General features: G+C 31.8%; 1 protein-coding gene and 1 long non-coding RNA gene across 3 annotated transcripts; one reads left to right on the top strand and one right to left on the bottom strand.

The window, feature by feature from the left end:
* The first annotated feature begins 3,482 nt into the window (after nt 1-3,482).
* LOC143065137 (sodium-dependent glucose transporter 1A-like) lies at nt 3,483-13,614 on the top strand. Of its 2 annotated transcripts, XM_076238511.1 has the most exons (5): nt 3,483-3,609; nt 5,910-6,189; nt 7,711-7,744; nt 9,434-9,719; nt 11,287-13,614. In XM_076238511.1, exons 4-5 carry the CDS (start codon nt 9,518-9,520, stop codon nt 12,582-12,584), a joined length of 1,500 nt encoding a protein of 499 aa, XP_076094626.1. In that variant the 5' UTR covers nt 3,483-3,609; nt 5,910-6,189; nt 7,711-7,744; nt 9,434-9,517; the 3' UTR covers nt 12,585-13,614. The 2 variants fall into 2 exon arrangements, with proteins under 2 accessions (XP_076094626.1, XP_076094625.1); XM_076238510.1 differs by lacking the exon at nt 7,711-7,744.
* A 5,571-nt stretch (nt 13,615-19,185) lies between these two features.
* On the bottom strand, nt 19,186-20,109 carry LOC143062476 (uncharacterized). Its single transcript, XR_012974772.1, has 3 exons — nt 19,967-20,109; nt 19,509-19,673; nt 19,186-19,219 (listed from the first exon to the last, which is right to left on the bottom strand). It is a non-coding gene; the product is annotated as an uncharacterized LOC143062476 (long non-coding RNA).
* Between the last annotated feature and the right edge of the window lie 7,182 nt (nt 20,110-27,291).

The raw sequence follows: 27,291 nt of genomic DNA, 5'->3' as shown, positions 1-27,291 counted from the left end.
TGTTGCGGCAGTTTTTGTGTAAAGTGGGAACTTTCACGAGCATAACTGACCAATTTAGATATATTAACGCCATACGATGGATAAAGTCAGTGATCGAAAACAGCACTTTATATTTGTAATGCGTCCGAAGTGCAAGTCAGGTAATTTGCGAAAGCCTATCAAACCACTTTTATAATGGTTAATTTTCCCATTAATTTTGGATTTTTGCTTTTCTTGGACTGAATCAAAAACAATTATAACTAATAAATTAATACAATGCATTTGATTTGATTGGATGCAACATAAGTGCAGTTGACATCGATTATCATTGATAATATGCTCATAATAATAAATTGACTGATTCCAAAACTTTTAATATTTGAAATATTTTAAGGCTTTTCCACCTCAGGAATAGCTAGATTACCTTAGCTGTATATGGCAAAAGTTTTAGGAATTTTTGGTTCTCAATGCTCTTCAAGATCGAACTTTATTTGGCCTTTTAAACTTTTTTAGACCCGAGCGACATGGAAAATTATTTTGTTGACGACTCGCGCGTCTGGCGCAAATATAAAATTTCAATCCTGGTATCTATGATGAGTTTATTAATAAATTAATTCTGGTGGGCGGACCTCGAAACCAAATATTGGTAACAAATTTAATATGCATGGCAAAAAAAACCACTTCAATCTCGAGATTAATTTTATAAAGATGGACACTTTAACGCGAAAAAAATATAAATGTATACGAAGTTAGTCTTTTTAACTAATTCTATTAACATGCCTTTGGAAGCTGCAATTGCAATAGTTGTGTTTTTCTTCAAAACATTAGTAACGATACCTTACCACCTGATTCGCCGTTAGTAACCTAGGGTAGAAATGCCCATTTGCCAGTGCTTCGGTATACTGGCATAATTTTACTTTTTTCAACATTCAAGTTAAGTTAAGTAGGGTTTCACGATTACAATTTATATTGCATGCTTTTACAAATGCCTCAATTCATGACAGAAACGTATATTTGAATAATAAAGGAAACATGTTATCAATCTGTCTGGAAGCTAACAGGAAATTGTTTGTTTTAAAAAACCTTAAAGCGTGTACTATTTCCAGTGATATTTTCTCAATATTTGGCGAATCCTTTTAAATCAATTACAACATTTCCATCTTACAGACAAACACATCCGTGTAAACGAATTGTGTAAGAACGACGAGAGGATACTTGGAATTGATAACGATGTGTTTATATTTCAGAATCATTGAGACAAACTTAATATTTGTCTTGTCAAAACAATGGATATATAGGCAAAATAAGTTTTGCAATGAAACGAACGCAATTCATTATGTATTATGTCATTTGCTTATATTTAATTCTACTTTTCCGTCACAGTAAATGTCAGTCAATGGACCATATAAAGAAACTTTTTCAGGATATATTTGAAACAAGAGATTACGACAAAAGAATTCGACCTGTTATTGACCAGTCCCATCCCGTTTATGTGGATGTTTCGTTTTTCGTCATAGGATTAAACTCTGTCGATGAGGAAAATGGAATAATTTCCACAACTTTCGATACTAGCCTAGATTGGATTGACGAATCTGCAACATGGAAACCTGAATTTTTCGGCAATATTACGAAGTTACATGTGCCACAAGATCATATATGGAAACCCGACTTCGTGGTAAGGAATGGTATGTCAATCAGTAACGATGCACAGAAAAACATTGGATATACATCCATTGACTATACAGGAAAAACAAAGTGGTGGCCTTACCAATTTCACGAAACAAGTTGTGAAATTAACATCTCATATTTTCCATTCGATAAACAAATATGCAATGTAACATTTATTATTTGGAGTCATTCGATGAATGAGATTATTATTAAAGGAAAATATGTAGGAAAACATCAGTTTTCAAAAAATGCTCTATGGTCTGTTGACAATTTAGAATTATTCGAAGATTCAGAACATCTAGAAGGAAGTGACTATTCAACAATTACTTTAACCCTCTATTTAAGTCGGAAAGCTAACTTTTATATGTGGAATTTAATTTTCCCTGTTGTAGCCTTATCAATTTTACAAGTGGTTGTTTTCCTTGTACCAGCAAAGAGTGGAGAAAAACTGTCGTTTGCATTCACACTTTTTCTAACATACAATATGTTTTTAATTCTGATGAGCTCTATGTTTCCAGAAAATTCAGAAAATATATCGATACTGTGTATCTATATAGATATCCAACTTACTTTGGGAACTATTATAGTCGTAGTTGTATCAATCCAAGTTCAAATTTGCTACCAAGATCAAGACATTCCATTTTCTCCATGTCAAAGAATTCTGATGAGATTCAACGCTTTAAACAGGGTTACTTTTTTCAGCTTACTGACTATTCAATTGATAATTGCGCTTGTAGTTGTGATGATAATATATTTCAAGTAAATAATTATTCAACTCCAATTTTTTTTAGAATGTAGCACCAATGGACAAGTTGGTTTAACTTTTAGAAGAATTTGATTATAATAAAATGAGTGCTTAGTTTTTGAATTGTTTTATAATTTTTTTTTATAAAAAGTAAAATCACAAACATTCTGAACTCCGAAGAAAATTCAAAACGGAAAGCCCCGAATCAAACGGCAAAATCAAAAGCTCAAACTTCAAACGAATGGACAACAACTGTCACATTCCTGACTTGGTATAGACATTTTCTTACTGTAGAAAATGGTGGATCAAATCTGGCTTTATAGCTAAAGTTCTCACTTGCATGACAGTCGCATCAAATTCCGAAAGAGACCAAATGACACATAAATTTAAAACGTTCAGCTAGTAAGATTGATCCTTTGTTAGATACAGGTCTTTTAAAACTTTCTTCTTGTGTATCTATATAAATTATAGCTCCAGCACCACATGGGCCTGGATTTCCCAAACATGACCCATCTGTAAAAGTGACTGCGGTTTGTCTGGATTTTGAGCTGACTATATTATGCCAGTAGTCAGGGGCTCTGACAACTGATGTCACTATTCATACTGAGGCTCAATCTTTGTATATATTATCAGCCGTTTCTGTATCTCTCATGTCTTCTGTTTGTTTATAAATACATTTTTCCTAATGGTGAAATATGATTTTTTCTGGATGTTCCTCCTCTTTCCAAATTTTAAATTTTCTTTTAATTGGGAAATTAGTACTGTTTGAATAAATCTGGTCTAATTTTCTGATGTCCGTTTCTTCTCTTCTTAAATGTATTGGTAATGTTTCCACAAGTATAGTAATTTGATCAGTAATGGATTCCGTTCCTGACAGTGTATCTTTTAAAATGGGTTTTAAATCATAATCAAATCTGTACTGTACTATTTTAATTTTCTTTTAGTGAAGGTAGAAAATATAGTGATTGAATTTACACAGGATCAAGTTTGACCTTGTACAAGTTTGAGATTTTTGCTTTATGTCATGGCCGAAATGTCTTATTTCGCCTAGGGACGAAACGATTTTTTCCTAAACTGTAAGGGACGAGTTGTCTCTATCCCATTTCCGGAAGATCAAGGAGACTAACTCTGAAAATTCCGAGCAATGGGAAGAAATCGCAAAGAAACTTGGAATATTAATATAACAAGTAAATGAAAACGCGAACGAAACTGTAAAGGTATGTATTTATGTTTTGTTTCTGTGTCAAGTATTCACCACAAAAATAAATTTGACAGTCACGAAACAGCACAAATCTTCAAGAAATTCTTTGTTCTTGAACTGTAATCCTACGACTGTAGTGTAAGGTAGACAGGTAGATCATTTTTTGTATACATTTTGTCTTTATTTTGTGTTTTTATATTATTAAACGTCAGCTGGTATCATTCCTATGTCGACCAGTCATTGTAAACATGTCAAGGAAACTGTGCCATGCAGAAAAAATGTCACTGAGTAAATATGATACAATGTTCTTTTGTCTTTTCTATAATTATTTTAATTTAAATAATATCTTGATTATGATGAAAAGCCAGTTTTTATAATGAAGCAGGAACATACATAGATATGCTGTTCCCAGGATGAAGGACAGTTGTCGCTACTCAAAGACAAAGATCGTGCACATACAGCACTCAGCAGTTAAACTTGCAATGTGTAAAATAGTTTTATTTATTTAACATAAATTTTGTGGAGCAAATTTTGTTAAATACAACTCTTGTACAAGGTATCTGATTAAAGCCACAAAAAGACTAATGTGCCGTCATGAATAACATGAATAAGCAACCAGAAAAAAATTTTGATCGAAAGAAAAATATAATTGTAACTTTTAAATGGTATTTTTTGGCAAGACCCTGTTTCATATATATTTGTCACACAAACAATACTCGTAAACAATCAATTGTTTGTAAACAATTAAAAGAAAATCAGTGAAAACTTAAACAGCATAATAATTTGAAACTTTATAACACAGCAATGTCATGAATATACACTGAATTTTTATTTTTTTTTCAATAAATTGTAAATTTTAACATTCTTGTTGATATCAAATTAGTGAGACTGATTTTTAAAGTCTGTTAAATTAAACAAAAAATTTAATGAAATGACTTCAGTACATTATCAGTGGCAATTTGATTTGATTTTAACTTGTCAAGTGAATTGAGATTTTTTTTAACTTCCCCACTTTTTTTGCACTCTCAGTTAAAATATAAAAGTTGGCAATAACTAACCCATTGCAATCATGGTGTTAACATAACTCCTAAACAATTTAGTAAAGATATAAAGAAGTTTAAGAGACCTTCTAAAACTATAATTCATCATGTGTTGGATAATTGTATGGCTGAAGTTGGCAACTAAAGTGGGATTTTCCATTTAAACATAATTCAGAAGAAAAAAAGTTGAGGTTTATGTGGAGATCCTTTTTGATGTACTGGCATTTTTCTGTGACTACTTCGATACTTACTCTTAACAATCAATGTTAATTATTTGTTTGACAGCTGAAATTTACCTGTTTCTGACAGGTAAAATATTTTGTGCTGGACATCAATCTGTTTTTTTTAACATTTGATGTTTCTTATTTCTGGTTTGCATCTAAATAATAAAAGCAAAAGTAATTAAACTATCTATATTATTTTTGAAATGGTTAAATTAAAAACAATTTTTAGCAAATTGACAGAACCAACTTTTGCATGTGAGTTCAAGTGTACTGCATGCAGGTGTTGTATTCAAAACTATGCAAAATATATCATTTATACCTTTATCTAAGTATTTTCATGAAGAAATAATCTGAGAAGAACTATATGTATTTAAACTTTATGGTGCTTGACAAAATAACACATTTTGGATTTCTCAAATATTGTGTTCCTGTACAGAGCTTTACCACTGTTAACTTGTCAAGTCAACACCACATTTTAAAAAGATATCAATTTTGTTTATGTTTATTTACTTCAACTGGTCTATAAGTAGTCAGTATAAATATTTAGTGAGTAAATTTCAGTTGCATATTTAACATGTACTAGTATTTAAAGACCTCATTTCCATGTACACATACTTTGCTCATAACACCCCTTGCCAAACATGCATCCTACTACTGTTTTATTGTCCATTATATTTAATAGTTTCCGGAAGAATAGGTTACATTACAATTTTAGTTGTTCATTACATTTTGTGTAGCAATTGTAATTTTAACATTTGCAATAAACCAAAAAATTTACTTAAAGACAAGACATGTTTCTATGTTTAACAGTTTATTTTGTGAATGTTGGTCTTTTGTCTAAAATATTTAATTGCATAGTTAACACATTTAATTTTCTGATCATATTTATATATTACAGGATACACTTGTGACTGTAATTTTTTTACATATCATCATTGATATATGTATAAGGTGTTGCCAAGAACAACATCTATGTTGGAGTAAAAACCAAAGGACTTGCTCAATGTTACCTGCCTGGTCTTATAACAATATGCTTGCTTCAAATATTTCAGGTATAACATAATGAAGAATATACATGTACATATACCTGTAAGATATACCAATGGAGTTGAAAATGGAAAAACATTGGAGCAGATTGATGCAGAAATTGCCAAACATACTATGCCAAATCTACCTTCAACAGAGGACATTTCGTTTGAAGAAAAGTCAGATATTTTAGAAGAAACGGTAGTCGTAGTTAAGAAAAGTTTCTGTGAAAAATGGAAGACAGATAAGGTATACAGGGCAAAGTTCCTGCATACACTCTGTCTATTCTGGTCTTTTGTAAATCTGGTAAGATTTTTTTATGCATACATTTATTTTATATTGTGTATTAATTATATAAAGGTTTAGTCATTTATGAACTAAGTAGAAACTTTTATATTTCAACCATCTCTGTCTGATGATTTTGAACTTTTAGAATGTACCAAATGAATGAATAAGAATTAAATTATATTCTGAACTAAGTTCGCTAAAAGACTTAAATTTGTAGTTGTACATATGCTAAATGTACATTTAATTGCATTTACAGAGTTTTTATTCAGAAATAAGGATATAAATTCAACTACAACCTTTAATTGCAAATTTAAGAAAAGTCATAAAATGATCATTAACCTGCAGGTGGTATACAAGTAATTACTTTGTGTGATTTGCAGGTAAAAGTGTTGTGATGTGTCAATCATTTTACACCCAAGGCAGTACAACCGCAAACTTCAAAGATTTTTTTTTTACCTTAATAATGTTAATGTACAAAAAATGTAAATATTGATAGCATTTTTTTTAATTTCCTTTTTTTGGGTGATTAAATAAAGATGTCTTCATTCAACTGCCCATTTCAATGATATGTACATAGATTTATTTGCACATCAATTTATTTTTTTCTTTTGTTCAGTGTTTAAACACAAGACACTTCATTATTATACGCAAAAACCTTTTAAAACAGAAACAAAAGAAATGCATTTGTCTGCTTAATGGCAGAAATTCTTTATAGGTTATATAGGAATAGTTATTAGATAGCAAATATGGAAATACTAATTTAGCTATTAATGTTACTTGGTTTATTATGTTAATACCCTGTAAAAAGTTTTAAAAAAAAAAATTGACTCTAATGTTTAACTTGGACAGCTGAAATTAATGGTCTGATATATTAGAAATTCCCTAAATATGTACATGCTGTATGTTTATTGTTATTTTGATTTGATGGACCACTTGAAGAGATGCAATTATCATCTTTTTATATATTGCACCTTGCTGGGATGTTCTTTTTTAGCTATGTAAATCAGTGTTGCTATATAAAGAAGATCAATGTTTATTTGCTAAATTATTTGAAGCAATCATTTTGGTATCCTGTACCGTTATGGTTCTACAAACTGTCTTCCATAAATATCCTATTTTTAAAATATACATAAACTTATTTTAGATAAGAAATAATTAAGAATGGGTTAAACATTTTTTCCAGTGACTTTGCTGTAATATTTCCGACAACCCTTGATGAATTCATTATTTTACTTTATAGATGCAAACTCCAGTGTCTATTCAAGTTATTTCTTTTGATCATATTTTGTGTCGTTAATTTTGGCAGGTTTTGAATCTGCATCCATCTAATAATATATTTTTTGGTAATTTTGTTAAGGCTTTTGCAAAGAGTCGATGGCTTTGTGGGAAAGATGAGTCCTGGGCTACAGGCTTGATCAGTTTTTAGTCCCATGTAACATGTAGGTCCCTGAAATATACTTATTTTTTTTATTTTTAACCGTCTATAATAACTACTTTGACATTAACTAGCTTCTATTATTTTAAAATGCTTGTGTTCAGTTTTCAGATAACATGGACTCTAAGTAAAACATAAGTAAGAAATAATTCCAATTTGATTTGCATGTATATGTTGTACAATTTCTATAGAATGTAGTACATTTCAGGATTTGTACCTATTCATTGTTGTAAATTTGTTATTGTGATGCATAGCTAGCCAAACAAAATCTTCACAGAATGGACAGAATCATACTGAAATTAATGATTTAACACAAATACATGCATTATCTTGGAAAGCTACATCTTGTAACAGAATATGCATTATCTCTAAAAATTTTGTTAAAACCATATAGAATGTTTTGCTTGTCTGTGTTTAACCACATTATTAAAGAAGCTGGGTAATACATAAGTAGCCATGGAAACATGTTTTGGAAGCATGCATAGATGTTGTGTTTACCTGTGTTTTAAAGGTGAAAGCATGTCTAGTAATTGCTTGACTCCATCCATCCATCTTTCCAAAAGAAACCTTGCTTCTATGAAATGGAATGATTTAATATTTGGTCTGCTGCATTTGCGTTGTAGAAAGTACACACTAGGTATCACAATCTGAAACCATGGAGGGATCTGAATTCCTACTTGGATTTCAGATCCTAATACCAAGTGTGAAGTAATCATTTTGTGATGTATTTAAATCCTGTATGCTCATAGTTTAAAATTTTACAACACTCATTTTTGTACAAGGAAAATTTTTGTTAGAGTTTTGGCGACTCCTATATGGGAGGGAATGCTTTAATATTTGTCATTCAGATTGATAAATGATGAGTTGCAACTAGTTAATTTTAACATGTGATGTTTATCCATATATTCTAAAACATTGATTGTACACAATGGTAGAAGGAATATTTTCTTGAAAGATTTTTTAGCTCCTTTTACAGGGAATGGTTTGATATTTGGTCTGCAACTTGATTATGTTGATTTGTAGCCAGTAAGCAATTTTGACATTTGCTGTGATTCCACTTTTGTTTGATGATAGTTTACAACACTTATTGTACAAGTAAAATTGATAAGTTCTGCTCTAGTATACATGTGTCATCAATCAATTGCATGCAGTGAAGCAGGTCCAGACCTGCTATTTGGTATTGTTTTTTACTTTCATGATCATGATGGTAGCTATATATATATAGTTATTCTATATTAATCATTCATTTTCTTGTCACTTAAAATAAAAAAAAAGTCTAATGATTTTGACATGTACCATGTGAACCTAGAGTAAATGTGATTTTAAACTTTTAATTATTACCTATTATTTGTTAATTTTGTATGTTTGTAGCTGTTGTCCAATTTTAGTTTCTATTGTCTATCTTCCAATTAGCAATGATTAGTTTCTTCTCTGGTATATCTTTTTGATAAAACGTTGAGATTGAAAAGAGATGCATGGATTAATTTTTATACCCTGTTTCTGTTTCCATTATGACAGGTCACAAATTTGTGTCAGTTAACACAACATTTTTTTTAAGGCATTTCTGTTTCATGAAATTTTAAAATATTTTAAAATATTTGAAAGGGTTTTAAATCCTTTATTTGCAGCCAATCTCAGAAATTTGATGTTTGTACATTTTTGATTGCTCATTCAGATGTTACTTATCTGTTCAGAATGATACTCTTTGAATGAACTACATATATAATGTATCACACTTTGTCAGTAGGTGCAGTACCTTTTCAAAGGTGATTTAGAACTTTAGAATCTTTATATTAAGATTAAGAATTGCTCCATTTCTTATTTCAGGGATGGATAATAGGACAGTTTGGACCTTCGTTTCTTGACCTCCAGATTATTACTAGAACTCGTTTGGAGGAAGGCTCAGCCTTTATGACTGCTCACTCTGTTGGATATTTAGTTGGTTCTCTAGCTAGTGGTATTTTATTTGACAGATTTAACAAAATAATGCTTATTTTTACTGCTGTGTTTGGAAATGCTGTAACTGTAGCTATAATACCTTGGTGTGTAAGATATGAATTGATGATTTTCATACATTTGATAAAAGGAGTGTTTAGTGGAAGTCTTGATGCAGGTTAGTATAAAATATCATGCATGTTGTAGTTAGATATAAGGAGATGTGGTATGAGTGCCAATGAGACAACTCTCCATCCAAGTCACAATTTGTAAAAGTAAACCATTACTGGTCAAAGAACTGTCATCAACACAGAGCCTTGGTTCACACCCGAACAGCAAGCTATAATGGTCCCCAAAAAACTACTATTGTAGAATCATTCAAAAGGGAAAACCAATGGTCTAATCTATATAAAAAGCGAGAAACAGTTATGAACCACATGCAGTATTTATTTATATACTGTATACTTTTGATGCAAATTTTTATGCCCCCTGCCATCACTGGACAGCGCATTAAGTGTGACCCTTGTCCTTCGGTACGTCTGTCCATCTTTACTCATGTACTTCCAGTACACAGTGCTTATTACCACAAAACTCTAATCACATTTAAATTTGGGTGGTGTCACTTTTACTGTTCTTGAGTTATGTCCCTTCATAACATTATATGCAAGTAGGAGCATCATTTGTGTCCCAAGGACACATTCTCTATTTATTTATATATCTGGTAACTTCCCTGCAGACAGGTTCGGTTAACAAATAGAATATATCAACTTAATTTGGTTGTGCCGTCTAAAGAGGGGGGATAGGAGGGGTCCTGATCCCGAAATCCTGAGGTCCTGAATTTAAATAAAGTAAATCCCGATATCCGAAAAAAAAGAATTCCCGGATCCTGAAAGGGTCAATCCCAAAATCCCGAGCTTAAAAACACCCGATCCCAGAGTCGTGATAAAACTCCTATCCCCCTCTCTAAAGGATAAAAGAAAGGATATAATTAGTAATTCATAACACAAAATCACAAAATAAAGTTAAAAAAACAGAAGTAGATCAACAGTTCTTTTAAAAGTGAGGTCTTTAGTATGGAGCTGAACTCTTACCTCAAGTGAGGTCTTCATCATGGAGCTGAACTCTCACCTCATTGCAGTTTAAAGACAGCCTTTACCACTGGTTTGCAAGAAAATCTTTGCTAGATGTCTATTATGCTACATATGTCATTGAAAAAACAGCTGCATAATATATCAACAAATTATAAACTATGTCTGCTGTAAAAATAGAAATCCAAACACACATGACACATCGAGATAATGAGGTAAATGATTAAATGGTCTGCATACCAATTTCAATATACAAATTTGACCAATGAGAAGGAAAGGAATTGGCACAAATACAGCATGTAAGACATAAGAAATGTATCATTTGGCTTTATATTATTTACATTTTCTTCTGCATCATAAAAATCAGAAGACAGATGATTGCAAATGAGACAACTCTACCAGAGATCGAATGATATAGAAGTGAGCAACAATAGGTTACAGAACAATCTTCAACAATGAGCAGAACCCATATTTCATTGCACACCATTAAATGCCCCAAAGTGTCAATTGGAAAACAAATCAAACAAAAAAACTGATGACCTGATTTATGTACAAAATATTATTAACAATTTGTTGCATTTTCATACTTAAATCATTTAGTTTTGATAATATAGATGCTTGAAATATTTATACTACCATATGTCTTTCTAATTTCAGTTGGAAATGCAGAGTTAGTTTACATATGGGGAGATACGGGGAGATCTTTCATGCAGACATTACATTTTTGTTTTGCCTTTGGTGGGATTTTATCACCTCTGGCAACAGCTCCATTCCTTGCTCCAAAGAGAGAACCAAGAATTATCACCTCTGTCTCTAACATGACCAATAATGTTGTGAACAGTAGTCTGTCTCCGTTCAATATAGTTAAAACTAGTGCTATTGACAATGCTTTGAAGGATATTAATTATACAAACAGTGCCCACAATAGTCCAATATCATATACAAATGGATATTCTAACATATCATTATATTTAAACGAAACATTATCAAAAACAATAGAAGAAGTAGAATGGGTAAAACCACAGCATTCTATGATTTATGTGGCCTATTTAATCTCTTCTTGTTTAGCATTGTCTGCAGCACTGCCATTTTTAGTCACATACTGCCGTTCTAAGAAAAGCAATTTTTCACCAATCCCTCAGAAGCCTGCAAACAAAAACGAAAGAGAAATGACTAGCACATCAAGATGTCTGATGCTTCTAAATATGTGCGTTTTGATAGGAACATACAGCGCAATTGAAGACACTTTTGCCGGATTCCTAACAACTTTTTGTGTAGAACAGATGGACTGGACCAAGACACAAGGGTCATTTGCTACATCTATATACTGGGCCTCATTTGGATTGGGCCGATTTATTGGAATATTACTTGTTAAGTTTTGTAGTCCTGTTAGAATGATAACTATGTACTGCTCTTTGTTAATTGTCTCATTTATTGGATTATTTTTTACGTCATATGCATATTACCATGGTGGTATATGGATTTGTTCATCATTAGCTGGACTTGCCATGTCTATAATTTTTCCAACAATATTTACATGGACAGAAGCTGAAGTTCTAAGAGTCACTGGTAAAGTTGCCTCCCTTTTTTTAATCGGTTCTTCAAGTGGAACAATGGTTAATCCAATTATTCTAGGATTTCTCATGGATGAACTGACTCCCATGTGGTTTTGTTATCTGTTGTTAGGTGAGAGTGTGATGTTGTTTATATTATTCGTATCAGCATTATTATTATCTAAATATATCAAGAATGCTCAGTATACTGCCTATCGTGATGTTGTCGTGGAGATCAAAGATGAGGAGGAGGAACCAGCAGACGTGGCAAGTCTACTAGAAGAAGACCTTGACCTTGAAGATATGACTAATGAAATAAAAGGAACTGATTTAGATGGCATTGCTTTTGCTGATGAAGAAAAAAAGAAAAGTTATGAACAACTCAATAATAACGACTCTTAATGTTAAAGATCTGTTTAGTGTTTATTGGGAGCAAAGATCTGTTTTTTTAACAGCATTTTTTGATATATTTTTTTCTTTCACCACTTATTTTGGGGTGATTTATGCAAGGTTGTGTTTTTTATGTTGATGTCTTCAATAGTGATCGAAAATTTATTTTCGACTTATATTTAAATTGTTTTATATATATATGTTTCAGAGACAAATTTGTAGAATTTACATGTATTTCAGTGCATTTTAAATTTTTTTACATGAATATGATTTAAATGTACATTGTCTCTCTTCCAGCATTCCAGCCTTCTGGTGAAGGTGTAAAATTATTATGATGTATATCCATGTATTTTACTGTAAAATCAGAAATCATGGCTTCCATTTAATATTGTGATTGATATATTACAGTTGTGAGATTAATTAATGTGATTTCAGTGGACTTGGATTTATAATTTGTTTAATAATTAAGAATGGGATACTTCATCAACTGGGTTTTTTGCAATTATTATAACATTGGAAAATTTTCAGAATTTTATTGATTATGCTAATTTTCATATTTATGTGGTGATGAAAATGGATACTAAACAAAAGTGATATTTTGTATAAGGAAAATGAAAAAGACTGTAAAAGTTGATGTAAAATGTGAGTGATTAATTCCGTCATCTGAATAATTGAGCTGAATAATTAATATATTTAAATTTTCAGACAAAACTTTTTTTATGAAATAGTCCCAATTCTGATCAATCTTTGTCATATAAATACACTTTTGATGTGGAGAAAAATCCTATTAAAACTTTTTGTACTTGAATGTATTTAACTTTAGTTGATGGAATTGATCAGATTTTTTATCATCCTCCTGCATTCTATTGGTGATAAGTTACTTGAGTTTTTGTAAGAGTATAGGTACATTAAAAATGTATACCATGTCTACCTCTATGTTAAATGTTAAATGTGCCAATTGTGTTTTTGACAACATGTATACATTATATTGAGCACAAATGAATGAGAAAACCTATGTTTATAAATATAACGTAAGCAATCTCTAATAATAATAATAATAATAAATTCTTTATTTAAAGAGGGTAAACTCAGTTAGTTACAATCAACTAATCTTCCCTGAGGCCCTCACATACAAATTACAATACAATCAAAACAGATATTTACACATAGTTAATTTACAGTCATGTAGTTCAATGTATTGTTATTAACATAAGATATAATGCTGTTTAAGAAGTATACATGTAGTCAAAAAAATCAAATGAAAATTAAAAAAAAATATACAAATTGCTTAGTCCTGACTAAGATTTTCAAAGGGAGATAACTTGAGACCTTATCCTTTTATTAATATACCTGTTTTAGGGTATATTTTGCTTTTCCACTTGAATAACAATATTTGGTAAGAGTGTTAAGATGGTTCTACTCTAGATTTGTAATTTTTAAACTGGCATGTTTAAGGTTGGAATTTGTTAGTCATTTTGATTAAGAAGTATGTGATTCAAATAGATAAACCTGTTTACAGAGGCCAATTTAGGGCGAGACAGGAGTTCTTCCTCATCCTTAGTTTTAGGAGCTACATATATTGTTAAATGCATATACCTTTTATATAATTTTCTCACTCCTAATGATGCAATGATTTGTCGCCCTCCCCCAAGTATTCAATATCGACATCTGTTTTATAAGGCTAATTGGAAACATCTCAATGGGGATATTCAAAAGACATATTTCGTAAATAATACTTTTAAATTTGACCGCTCTACCCTGGTTAAAACCAGTGGTATGGCTACATAACCAATAAGTTGATGTTTCATGCAGACGACCTAGTCTAAATTATTGTGATGTCTCTATGTCCGTCTCTATGTATGATGAAATCAACAGAACAGTTTTGTAAGAGTTGCCAAATTGCAATGTTAAAATGGTTGTTCGTTAAGTTTTTATAAGGACATTATGACTGTCAAATCCAAACTTCTGATAAAAATAGGGAAAATTGAAAGAAGATAATATTCCTTTGTATTGAGAGATGGATATAATGTATCTGTTGTAAAATATAAAATCTGTGGCTGTTCTTGGAGCATCTGTTGGCTTTGTCTATCATTAACTTATTATTCATTGAAGTTGTTTAATCATTCCATTCTATTTATAACTATTCCATTTTTATGCAGCATTGAATTTTATTTCTTGAGTATTTTGTACTTATAAAAGATGAAGTCTATGATTTTACTATGTTTTTTACTTTTTAAAATGTAGATATGACTTGAGAATTCATTGAAAATTACATAATGTAGAATGTAAAGTAGAGATCATTTGTTTACAACAACAAAAAATTATGGTATTTGGTGCTGTTGCTGTAATATGTCTGTTGAAAAAACAGATTTGAATGCATCAAGTTTGTTCTTGTTTTGTAATCTATGTGAAATTTTAACATGGTGATTTTTAGCACCGAGGCAAGGCTTGTTCTGATTTTTGGACAAATAACACTGTGGGCTCAAAGGACCAAACACAGTGATTTTACTAGTTTTAATGTTGAGCATTTATCTTTTCATACAGTTTTTGTTTTGTCTTTTTCGTTATGATAATACATATTTGAGGTATATCATCATATCTATTGTACTCTTTATGATCAATCTCTATATGTAAAAAGAGCTTTTTTAAAAAAGGTTTTCATTTATATTCTTAATGACTGGTCATGGCTGAGTTTTTCAAGCTGGTTTGTGGGAAATGCACCTTAACATGGCTAGAAGTTATGTTTTTCATCATGTTTTGAATGAATTTGTTTATTGATTTTCTCTTGAATCAGCAATATATTAACAAATTTTCACCAGTCATTCCACTAGTATAATTGGTCATTGTAAGATGATTCGAATTCAATCCAAATGACTTTTTTGGGTTCACCTTTTAAACTGATGAAATATATCAGAACCTAAATGAAATATGATTGAAAGTTGAGGTATTTTTAAAGCACCTTTAGATAAATATCACAAACAGTTATTGCCAAAACAAATACATATATATATATATATAATGTTTCCAGCAATGTGCCATTACCTTATATGTTCATCTACATAATGTAGAACAATATCTCCGTGTAGCATCACCACTGGATATAGGGACCCACGAAGCAGTGGGAAAAAAAACCAAGTAAGATGTCAGGCAAGGTCAAATCCTTTTTCATTTTCAATGTATTCTATATTTTTCCAACAAGTATTGTTTTTTAATTCCTAATAATGTAGCTACTATTTAATGCTTTATTGGCTTTCTCTCTCTTCAAGTCTTCAGAATTGGACAGGGTGTTAAATATTCAAAGAAGCATGTGATGAGATCAAACTAATGCAAGACATATTTATCCTTCAACTATTCATTTGAAGTTTTTGTAGAATATATTTGAGCTTGCATTTTTTTGATTAACACTGTAATTTGAAACAACTAATGTTTTCACAGAGAAATTTATGTAAATGAAGCGGATAAATTGTAAAGTGAATAGTTTTTTACTGTACACATGGTACAGGGAATATATACTTGTTTTTGAAACTCTTTAGGGATAACCCTCTGGTGGTAATGTTACATAGTGACTTGAGTCTCAAAAAGTTGTGTACAATTAAATGTTTATCAATTTTATGCATCTTTATGATCTGTTTATAGCTGTTTTTTGTTTTAATCTGTGATTATAATTTATATATGCACAGGTGGTTGTTCTCATTTATATCATGTATGTAAAGATTATGTTCTTAAATAAAATTATGATTTTTGCTTTTATTTTCATATCATTTAAGTTAGGCAATATAAGTATGACTGACAAAATTCTATCTGCATTCACATTTTTAACCAGGTTTTCCAACAGTCATCAACTTGTTAGAGTGGACAGGCATTCTTGAGGTTTGATTGTTTACTCCATCTGTTTCCATGCAATAATTTGGGATAAGTTCAACCAAAGCTTTTCAAATTTAAATATTTTGTTACTAATGACAAAACATTAGTTATTAAGCATTAACGGTTTTGTTGTTCTTGAGGTACAGTTCCTGACTAAATGGTAATTTTATTTTTTTCCATGCAATAAATTGATAACTTTTCAGCCTATGCTGTTCAAATTCTAACTAATATGTTGTTACTTGTGACAAAATGGAGATTGGGGTCAATATTATGGATTTTTGTCGAGCCTGCAACTTTTGTTGCAGAAAGCTCAACAAAGGGATAGTAATCCGACGGCAGCGTTATCTTACACCCTAAAAGCTTTATATTTAAGAAGGTGGAAGACCTGGATGCTTCATACTTTGTATACGGATGCCTCATGTTAAGAAGTTTCTGTCAGACACATGTCCAATGTCCTTGACCTCATTTTCATGGTTCAGTGACTACTTGGAAAAAAGTTAAGATTTTTTGTAATGTTAAATTCTCTCTTATTATAAGTAAAAGGATAACTATATTTGGTATGTGCGTACCTTGCAAGGTCCTCATGTCGGTATCAGGTCGTTCCGGCCCCAAACCGATCCGGCCCCAAGTCAATCCGGCCCCAAGTCGATCCGGCCCAAGTCGATCCGTCCCACGTCGATCCGGCCCCAAGTCGATCCGGCCCCATAATAAAATATGAATAAACTGTATTGATTTTGGAGGAATTTGTGACACATTTCAACAGTATAAATGGAATTTTTAAAAAGTGTCCGATGATGAGTGACAAAAGGTAAGTGAAGTATTGAAGTACCAGTTAAAGAACTATTTTAAATCGATACGAAAATGAGAGTTAATGTGTCGTTGGTTGTATAGCACTTTCAACATATTTTAAAATATGAAGTTATTTTCAATGATAACTTTAACTTTGAATGTCTTGGCGATTTCATTTTGTTTAGTTCATACACAGAATATCTAAATACATATTTACTTGAACCTATAAAAATTAACTCATCATAATGACTTGATGGTTAATCAAATCATTAGTCTATAATTGGTTTGTTTATTCAACAATTGTCTGATGATTGTGAACTAAGGTAATGCCACTTGTAATCACTTAATTAAATCAAATCCTGATTAATTAAAGTTACGTAATCAACAAGGTCTTTCTAGTTTGATATAGGTTGGTTTATATAATAATAATTAATTGTATTTTTTTCAGGTAACATCATAGACTTCTATAGCACTTGGTTTTTATTTTTGTAATATTGAATATTGTCAATTAGACCGTTGGTTTTCCCGTTTGAATGTGTGTAGAAAAAAAAACAAGTTATATGAGTATCCATTATTCTTTATTGCAAGAAAATAACAAAACAATGACACTGAATGCACGTTTTCACTCTCTAAAATATAATATCAGCACTACTAAAACATAACAATAACTTCATACATACTAACAAACACACTATCTCTGACACTCACATAAATATATATAACTTTTAAATCATTTACTGTCACTTACTTAAAGGAGTCACACTTGCAGCACTACAATAACATGTTATACAGCAACTTTCATACGCTCATATAATATTTGCTCATCAAAAAACCAAAGCACTATATCATTCTACACATATATAATATTTGCTCATCAAAAAACAAATGCACTAGATCATTATACACAATACATGTATAATATATGCTCATCAAGAATAATAAGTATGTTATATAAAACATATACATTGTAGTCACATAATACACATCATACAGTTCAAACAAATGTTAAGGTAATCAGTCACTGTCAGTGTCTTCTTCTGGTTCTGGGTCTGACACAGGGATGTCATACATGTGGCCGACGGCACGAAGGAAGAAGGAGGTGGTAATGGTACCGGCTGTTAGTTGCTCCCATAGCGTAGAGAGGCGTCCCTGGGAACGTTGGTACTTTGTGCGCTGCCAACGGGCAAGACTCTGCTCATCTACAAGGCGAACTTGTCTGGAAACCGTCTTGGCTTCTTTGATGAGTGCGGGAACAATCTTGTAGAAGTGTAGTTTTTTCCCGTTAGCTTTACCGTTGAATCTGCGATGCCAACCTGTTCAAAAATAAAAGCAAATGTTTAGTACATATAACAGAGAAGAATCAATATAGCAGATGACAATATTTAATAACAGTTTCGTATATTTTTTTTATAGAAGTATTTATCATGTGTTTATCAGACTGTCAGTTCAATAATTGCTTACTTCCTGTTCTTCATTTACTTCAGTTGAATGTTTGTCTCATTGGCAAAAATACCAACTCTACTGTTTTGTAAATAATATATAAAAAAATTAAATACCTTCTACATCATTATTGGTCCGGATGGACAGTTGGTACACTGACCATTGGGCCACACTCCAAACGGAACACTGTAACCACGCTCTGTTGATGTAGTTCATGAGTTGGTGAAGAAGAGGTGATGCCGTTGGTGGTACTGTTAGCTGTCTGTAAGCTGGGATGATGTGTCCTGCTGGCAGGTATGGTAAGGCTAACACTTTCTTGATGAAGACGTTGACGGCTTTGTCTGCAGAGTAGGCTGTCTTTAATCCAAGGTTGGCGACTTTCCGCATCACTGCCTGACCCCAGTGGAAGGCACATCCCTTGATGTCGGCGTTGGGAAACACGGACTTTACAGCTGACCAGGCTCCTACAAGATAATCGATTATTATTTATCATGATAATAGATACATATTATTAAATAAAATACATACGGCTGTTCTTCTGCTGCTTTAAGAGCCTAAAATATAAACATAGAATATAATATTTACCTAAAAACGAACTATTAATCTGTATCTATTTTTTATCATTCTATTACTTTTCCCAACTTAATATGTAATCAATACTTTTTTTTGATCTGAGCGTCACTGATGAGTCTTATGTAGACGAAACGGGCATCTGGCGTATTAAATTATAATCCTAGTAACTTTGATAAATATATAGTCACATGAACTAAAAAATTAAACCTCTTTAAATTCGCCTCTTATGGATGATTATAGTAACCATTATATTAATGTGTTGTTATATACCTTTGCTCTGACTACAGTCTTCTTGGTAAGACCTGGATCACATGGATGCACATGTTGAATCACCCCAGGAATAAACATGCCACCACGTTGTGCGACTGTTGCCTTACACCAGAGGGACTTGCTACGAACACTACAACGCCAGTGGGTGACTGTGGTACTTGATCTCTGTAAAAATAAACATGAATTATAAAACAATGACGATATTAAAAAAAATTTCGACTGATGTCTGCTCTTATTGATGTCTCTTTGACATATTCTCCAATTTCATGCTCAATTAATATTAAAGAAATTAATATTAAAGAAATATAAGCCCAGTTATGTTCATTGTTGAAGACCGTACATTATCTAAATGTTACAATCTTGATAGTCATTTGTCTCATTGGCACTCAAACCATATTTTTTTAAAATTATTTTGCGCTCTAAACAATGAATTAGATTATAGTACAGTATTTACTTACCTTGACTGTATAAGCAAAACCGTCACTGCTAACTAGTTTCTTGAATCTTCTCTTACTACCCTGCTCTTCTATGTGGTATGTTACTGGTAGGTTACCGACAACGTTGTCTGGAAGTTCTGGGTCTTCTATGTCACTACAAAATTAATTGAATATCATAATTAGTTTGTATATCGAATAAATGTTTTTGAATATTTGGATTATCAAGATTACAAGATTTTATTCATAACCTCAGACCCATACTTGTGTACAATATATACAAACATATTAATACATAGCAAAACAGAACAAACGAAACACAAATACTTAGTATATTATAAAAGACAATTGGTATAATTAGATTAAGTAATCAATCTGGTTCAACAAACGTTAATTAATATTTGGACAAAGGATGAATATTTGTTTTAATCATTAGCATAGTCTTTCACATCTTTCGAATCTTATCTTTAAGAAACTTACCTTTCTACTCTTTCTTCTACTTCTTCAATAGCCAATGAAATATTGAAGGACTGGTCTGGTATAACCTATAAAATGAACACAAATGAACATAAGACTATTGTTTTATTAAATTACACATTAATTAGTTAATTAGATATTATTGAATTATCACCTTGATAGGTGTGATTGAATCATTATATATATCAATAACTAATAAAACATACAACCCCACTTAATTTCACAATTTTAACACATTTAGGATTCATTATCAAATAATAATAATAATTAAATTATTTCCTTGCTACATGCGATTAAATAATATTACTAATAAAGATGTTAAAAAAAAAATCTTTTCATGGAGAATAGTTTACTAAATACATAAGCAAATATTTAATGATTATGTGATTATATTGGCAAAAAAATGGTGATTATGTGATTACTAGGACCCCCCCATGAGGGGCCTCAGAAGTATTTTCTAACACAATTCTATTAACTTACAGCTTCAGGTTCAGGTGCTGCTTCAGGTTCAGCTTCAGGTTCAGGTTCTGGTTCAGGAGCTACATCTGGTTCAGCTGGCATACACTCGATGCACCTGAAGATTACATCTATTTCTGCATTTACCATGCGTCTGTATTCCAGTTGAGATACTCCTATAAATGAAATAAAGGATAATAAAAATCTGTCTTTATAATGTAGAATGGAAATAATACAAATTCATGATGCAAAAATGTAACATAAATATTTCATGCAAACATATAATACAAATATATGATGTAAATATATAATTCAAATATTTGAACTAATTGAACTAATTGAACTCTTTTTCTATTCAGCTTTTTACCATTTTACACATGAAAAACACGCAAATTAACATTCCGAAATTTGAAACAAAACTATATAGTATACTGTCTCATATATAAAAACTTATATACAAAATTACAGTTTGATGATATAAAAGAAAAAAGGCAAATTAGAAACTTACCAGTATTGCATAGACGGTGTTGCCACTTTGAACATCCCTCACACTGAAGTGCATGCTGTCGAGGTCTAACATGTTGGAGACAAACCATTACATTATAATAAAAATCATAAATATTTATTAATTACATCATTTATATATCTTTTATTCTGTTCCCTATAAATATATTTTTTATTGGGGCCGGATCGACTTTACATATGGGCCGGATCGACGTGGGACGGATCGACTTGGGCCGGATCGACGTGGGGCCGGATCGACCCGAAAGCCTCATGTCCCTCAGACAGTTTTCACTTGAACTTAACCTCATTTCATGGATCAGTGAACAAGGTTAAGGTTTGGTGGTCAAGTCCATATCTCAGATACTATAAGCAATAGGTCTAGTATATTCGGTGTATGGAAGGACTAAGGTGTACATGTCCAACTGGCAGGTGTCATCTGACCTTGACATCATTTTCATGGTTCAGTGGTCAAAGTTGAGTTTTAGAGTTTTGGTATTTTTAGGCAGTTAAGCTGCCTTATGCGAGCACCCTGGATTTGTGTGCTACTCAATGAACGCTGAAATACGTGCCATTGTAATCATCTAGCTGGCTACTATATTATTTATAACTTATTGGACAGTTTTTTCATACTTTTCATTCTGGATTACAAAAAATATGACCAGAAAAACCTTAAATGATCGTCGATTTTCCCAAAAGTTTTGAAGTTGCACATAGGAAGTAGAGCACATTAGGAATTCTCATGTACATGTAGTTTATTATCCCCCGAGCTTTAGGCTAAGGTGTCAAAGAACAAATGTATGAAATATTTAATCGCCGAAAATCTCTAAAGACAAGTAGTTAAAATTTCCCAAATTGCAAAACTCGTAGGAATATTGTTTGTCGTCAATACGTAGTCTACTACGTATATAAGTTTAACTGATCACGCTGTTGGCGGCAATTTTGAATTAGAAGACGAAATTCGTATCTATTTAATTTGGACGCAGGGGTTCAAATTAGCGGTGGTCCGGGGTCTGTGACCTTCCACTTTTTCAGTCGGACTTTCTACTTAATTACTAGCTACGCCCGGAGGACCTTGAAACAAGGATTTGTATAGTGTATCACTATACAAATCCTTGCTTGAAAGAAAATAAAAAAATAACTTTGCAAACATTTTTACCAAAGTTTCCTAAAAAACGAACTCAAACTTATTTTCATAATTACTATTCATGACAGCGATGTTCAATTTGTTCAACCGCTAGCTTTATACAGAAAATCGCCGATAAATAATGTGTAAATCCGAGTCAAATCGTATCTGATCACTTTCTGTCAAAAACAACATTGTAAACAAAATGGCTGCCGCGAAATTACAATATCGGATCCGATTCCGGAAGCGGATAAGGGTAATCCCGGGTTTTGGGGCTATCAACTAAAAAAATCCAGACAGGTGAAAAAATACAGCTATGCATGTTAAATAAATATAAACACTAGAATTGAAAACCCAAATTGTTTAAAAGAAAGAAAAAGCAGAAAATATTTTGTACACCAAGTTTAATGTCAAAATCCAATAAAGTGACAGCTTATCTAACAATATATATGTTCCTGGTAACAGTGTAATTTTTTTTAATCAGTGATAAATGTTGGTAATGCATGTTAAATGCTTTTCAAGTTAAACATATAACTGCAATTTCAAGGGGTACTTTTTTCTTCTCAATTTTGATAGGTCAGTTAAAATAGTGGGAAGTTTCTTATATAAAAAAAAAGATGTGGTATGATTGCCAATGAGACAACCTGACAACTATCCACAAGAAACCAAAATGACCAAAACTTGGTAACGGTCGAGATCCCACCCCCTAAACAATATATATTCATGTATGGGACAATATAACAAATCATATGAAATATATAGGTGGAGTTCGTGGGGCCACTCTACCCCTTTCTTAGAATGGAGATATATAACATATAACTGCAATTTCAAGGGGTATTTTTTTCTTCTCAATTTTGATAGGTCAGTTGAAATAGTGGGAAGTTTCTTATATAAAAAAAAAGATGTGGTATGATTGCCAATGAGACAACTATCCACAAGAAATGGGACAATATAACAAATCATATGATATATAGGTGGAGTTCGTGGGGCCACTCTACCCCTTTCTGAGAATGGAGATATATAACATATAACTGCAATTTCAAGGGGTATTTTTTTCTTCTCAATTTTGATAGGTCAGTTAAAATAGTGGGAAGTTTCTTATATAAAAAAAAAAGAATTGAATATTAGACAACTATCCACAAGAAACCAAAATGACCAAAACTTGGTAACGGTCGAGATCCAACCTAAACAATATATATTAATGTATAGGACAATATAACAAATCATGTGAAATATAAGTGGAGTTCGTGGGGCCACTCTACCCCTTTTTGAGAATTTATAACAGTCGAGATCCACAATCTTAAACAATATATATTTATGTATGAGACATTATTACAAATCAAATAAATTTAATAAGGGGGTCCCTATGGTCACTGTACACCTTCATGTTTGAGAACTTGGAAAAATTCGAGATCATCACCCCTTAACCATATATACTCATGTATAAGACTATATAACAAATCAAATGAAATATAGGGGAAGTCCCTGTGGTCACCCTACCCCTCATGTTTAAGAACTTTGAAACAGTTTGGATTCCCAACTCTAAATTAAATGAAATATAGAGGGAGTCCCTGCAGTCATCTGATTGAGAAATTGGAAACAGTCGAGATCCCCACCTTTAAATTAAATCATATATATTCATGTATGAGAACTGATCAAATGAAATATAGGGAGAGTCCTTAGGGTCACCCTACCCACTCCTGCTTGATACTTAAAAACAGATGAGATCCCCACCCCTAAACCATATATATTCATGTATTGGACAATATAACAAATCAAATGAAATATAGGGGACGTCACTGGGTCCCCACCCCTCTTTGAAAACAGGATAACAGTCGAGATCCCCACCCATAAACCATATATATTCATGTATGGGACAATATAATAAATCAAATGAAAAATAGGGGTAGTCCCTTGGGTCATCCACACCCTCTTGTGTGTGTTTTGAGAACTTGTAAAAGATTTAGAAACGAACACCATATTTATTCCTGTTTTTCATTTCAAAAAGATTGAATGACATACAAGGTCAATCTCATAGGCGACACATATGCATATCACTTTGCTAGACCCTAACACCTGACATTTTATTCCAAACTTAGACATCATGGACTTGGGGTGAAGGTGGGAGTCATTTACATTTACTATGGACAGGTCAGTCAGACCTCACCATTGATCCCTGTAGTAGTAAACATTTGTCTGATTTGTGTCTCATAACTTTGGTACTGTAAAACACAAACTCAGTTTCCTTTCCAGGGAAGCAAGTCCACTCATACTTTTACAAGCTCGTACTAAAGTCAACTTGAACTACTAACAGTCAACTAATACGAACAATTACGCTCAACTAGAAGAACTGCAATCATTGCAAATTTGTACCACTACTGACTCACGAAAGACTCATGACCATTCGTGGTCATGTGCGTTGCTATTGAAAACCTTGATAAAATATGAATTATTTGCCTTAATGTTTAATTCATTAAATGAACATAAATGCACAATTATATATGAATGTTTAATGTTTATTCTTTTAAATCTTAAAAAAAAAGTTGAAGCAACATTGACACAGTTTTCATAATTATGTTTGCCTTGGTTTTTGGTTAACTGCCTACAGTGCTTACAGCGCTTTGATTTTCTAGTACTAATTGCAATAGGTCAACTATATTTGGTGTATGGAAATATTTTATGATGTATTTGTCAGTCGCCCAGGTTTCATTTGACCTTGACCTCATTTTCACGGTTCATTGCTCAGTGTAAAGTTTTTGTGTTTTGGTCTGTTTTTCTTAATCTATAAGAAATAGATCAACTGTATCTGTTGTATGGAAGAATTGTTAGCTGTACATGCCTGTCTGGCATGGTTCATCTGACCTTGACCTCATTCTCATGGTTCAATGGGCAATGTTTAGTTTTCTTGGTTAAGTTTATGTGATAGTTGTAATAAAGCTTTATATTTAGGACTATCAACATAATATCAATGATTAGTAAAGAAGGCGAGACATTTCAGTGTGTGCACTCTTGTTCACTTTTGTCCTTGATTGATTTGAAAGTTTTACTTAATATGTTGATTTCATGCAAAATTTTATCCGATTCTACTTCAATCTTAATAAATTTAGGACAAGAACGATTTGATTATTTTACTATTGCTGTTTAGGAGTTATGGCCCTCTATTTCTTTATCAAAACATAATAACTATGAGAGTCCACACACTGAAATGTATTGCCTGCTTAACTGACAATTTATTTTATGTTGAAAGGCTGGATAATTAAGGTTTTACTACAAGTACCTCATAAATTTTATTATTTTTAAAGATCCTTGACAATAAGGTCAAGTTCAGACAAATGTTGTCCAATAGACATTTACATCTTACAATTATTCTGTACTCTAAATTTTATTGACCTATTGGTTATGGTAATTGACAACTGACCAAAATCACAAAAACTTAACATTGACCAATAAACCATGAGAGTGAGGTAAAGGTCAAATGAAACATGCCAGATTGAGATGTACACCTTACAATCATTCCATAAACTAAATATACTGTAATTGACCTATTGTTCATATTACTTCAAATTAAAAGACAAAAAAAAATACATTAACAAATGAACCATCAAAATGAGATCAAGGCCGATTGAAACATGCCCAACATAACTGTACCTCTTACAATCATTCCGTATACCACATATAGTTTCTAAGAAACATACCTTATGTAACTTTTATCTTGATCAGTGATCAATGAAATGAGGTCTATGTCAGGTGAACCCTGTCTGAGATACATGAAGACATTGCAAGGAAACTATATACCATATAAAGTTATCTTATTACTCATTTTAACTGAGAGACATGCACTTTATATAAAAAAAAATTATATAGTTTCTTTTCAATCAGTCATCAAACCATGAAAATGGACAAATGACTGATGGAAACTTTGTAACATAAAGTAGGTATCTGCATGTACAATGTATGATGCATTCAGGTCTTCTACCTTCTGAAATATAAAGCTTTATACAAAAATGTTTACTCTGACGGATAGTAATACCTATGTCTTGCATACAGTGACTTTGTCGCAGGTAAGACAAAAAATGGTTTACTGTCATATTAACAGCCTATTTAGATACATTCTGCTTACTTTTTATGAATTATATATCAATGTCAAGTTAAAAACAAAACTTCAAGGTATTGAAAGGACAGAACATGTAAAAAAAACCCTGACATAAGTTATGAAGAAAACCAAAAGCTTATCATAGTCATGAAACAAATATGGACAAAAACTATTAAAGAGTAACAAGAGGGCACATGCTGAAATGTCTAACATTCTTTTCTAACAATTGATATTATGTTGATAGTCCTAAATATAACACTTTACTACAACTATCACACAAACTTAACATGATTAAAGAAATAAGGTCACGCTCATATAAACCTAAACAAGAAATACATGTTCACCTCACAATCATTCAATACACTAAATATAGTTGCATTCGGACCTATTGCTTATAGTTTCTAAGAAACAGACTTAACCAAGATAACTAAACTTTGACAAATGAACCATGAAAATGACGTCAAGGTCAGATGAACTATGCCAGGCAGACTTGCACAACTTACAATCCTTTCATACAACAAATAAACTTGACCTATTGCTTATTATTTTAAGAAAAACAGACCAAAACACAAAAGCTTAACACTGAGCAATAAACTGTGAAAATGAGGTCACGGTCAAATAAAACCAGCGAGGCTGACATGTACATCATAAAATATTTCAATACACAAAAGACAGTTGATCTATTGCATATAGTAT

Source organism: Mytilus galloprovincialis, chromosome 2 (assembly GCF_965363235.1).
Source record: "Mytilus galloprovincialis chromosome 2, xbMytGall1.hap1.1, whole genome shotgun sequence".
NCBI classification, from domain to species: Eukaryota; Metazoa; Mollusca; class Bivalvia; order Mytilida; family Mytilidae; genus Mytilus; species Mytilus galloprovincialis.
The sequence above is the reverse complement of the archived record's forward strand: the minus strand, read 5'-3'. Positions and strand labels throughout refer to the sequence as shown.

Excerpts from the sequence above, each read along its gene's own strand:
- LOC143065137 (XM_076238510.1), top strand. The coding sequence starts at position 5,920 with ATGAAGAATATACATGTACATATACCTGTAAGATATACCAATGGAGTT. Across the intron at positions 6,190-9,433 it reads TCTGGTCTTTTGTAAATCTG|GGATGGATAATAGGACAGTT; the intron begins GTAAGATTTTTT and ends TTCTTATTTCAG. Across the intron at positions 9,720-11,286 it reads TAGTGGAAGTCTTGATGCAG|TTGGAAATGCAGAGTTAGTT; the intron begins GTTAGTATAAAA and ends TTCTAATTTCAG.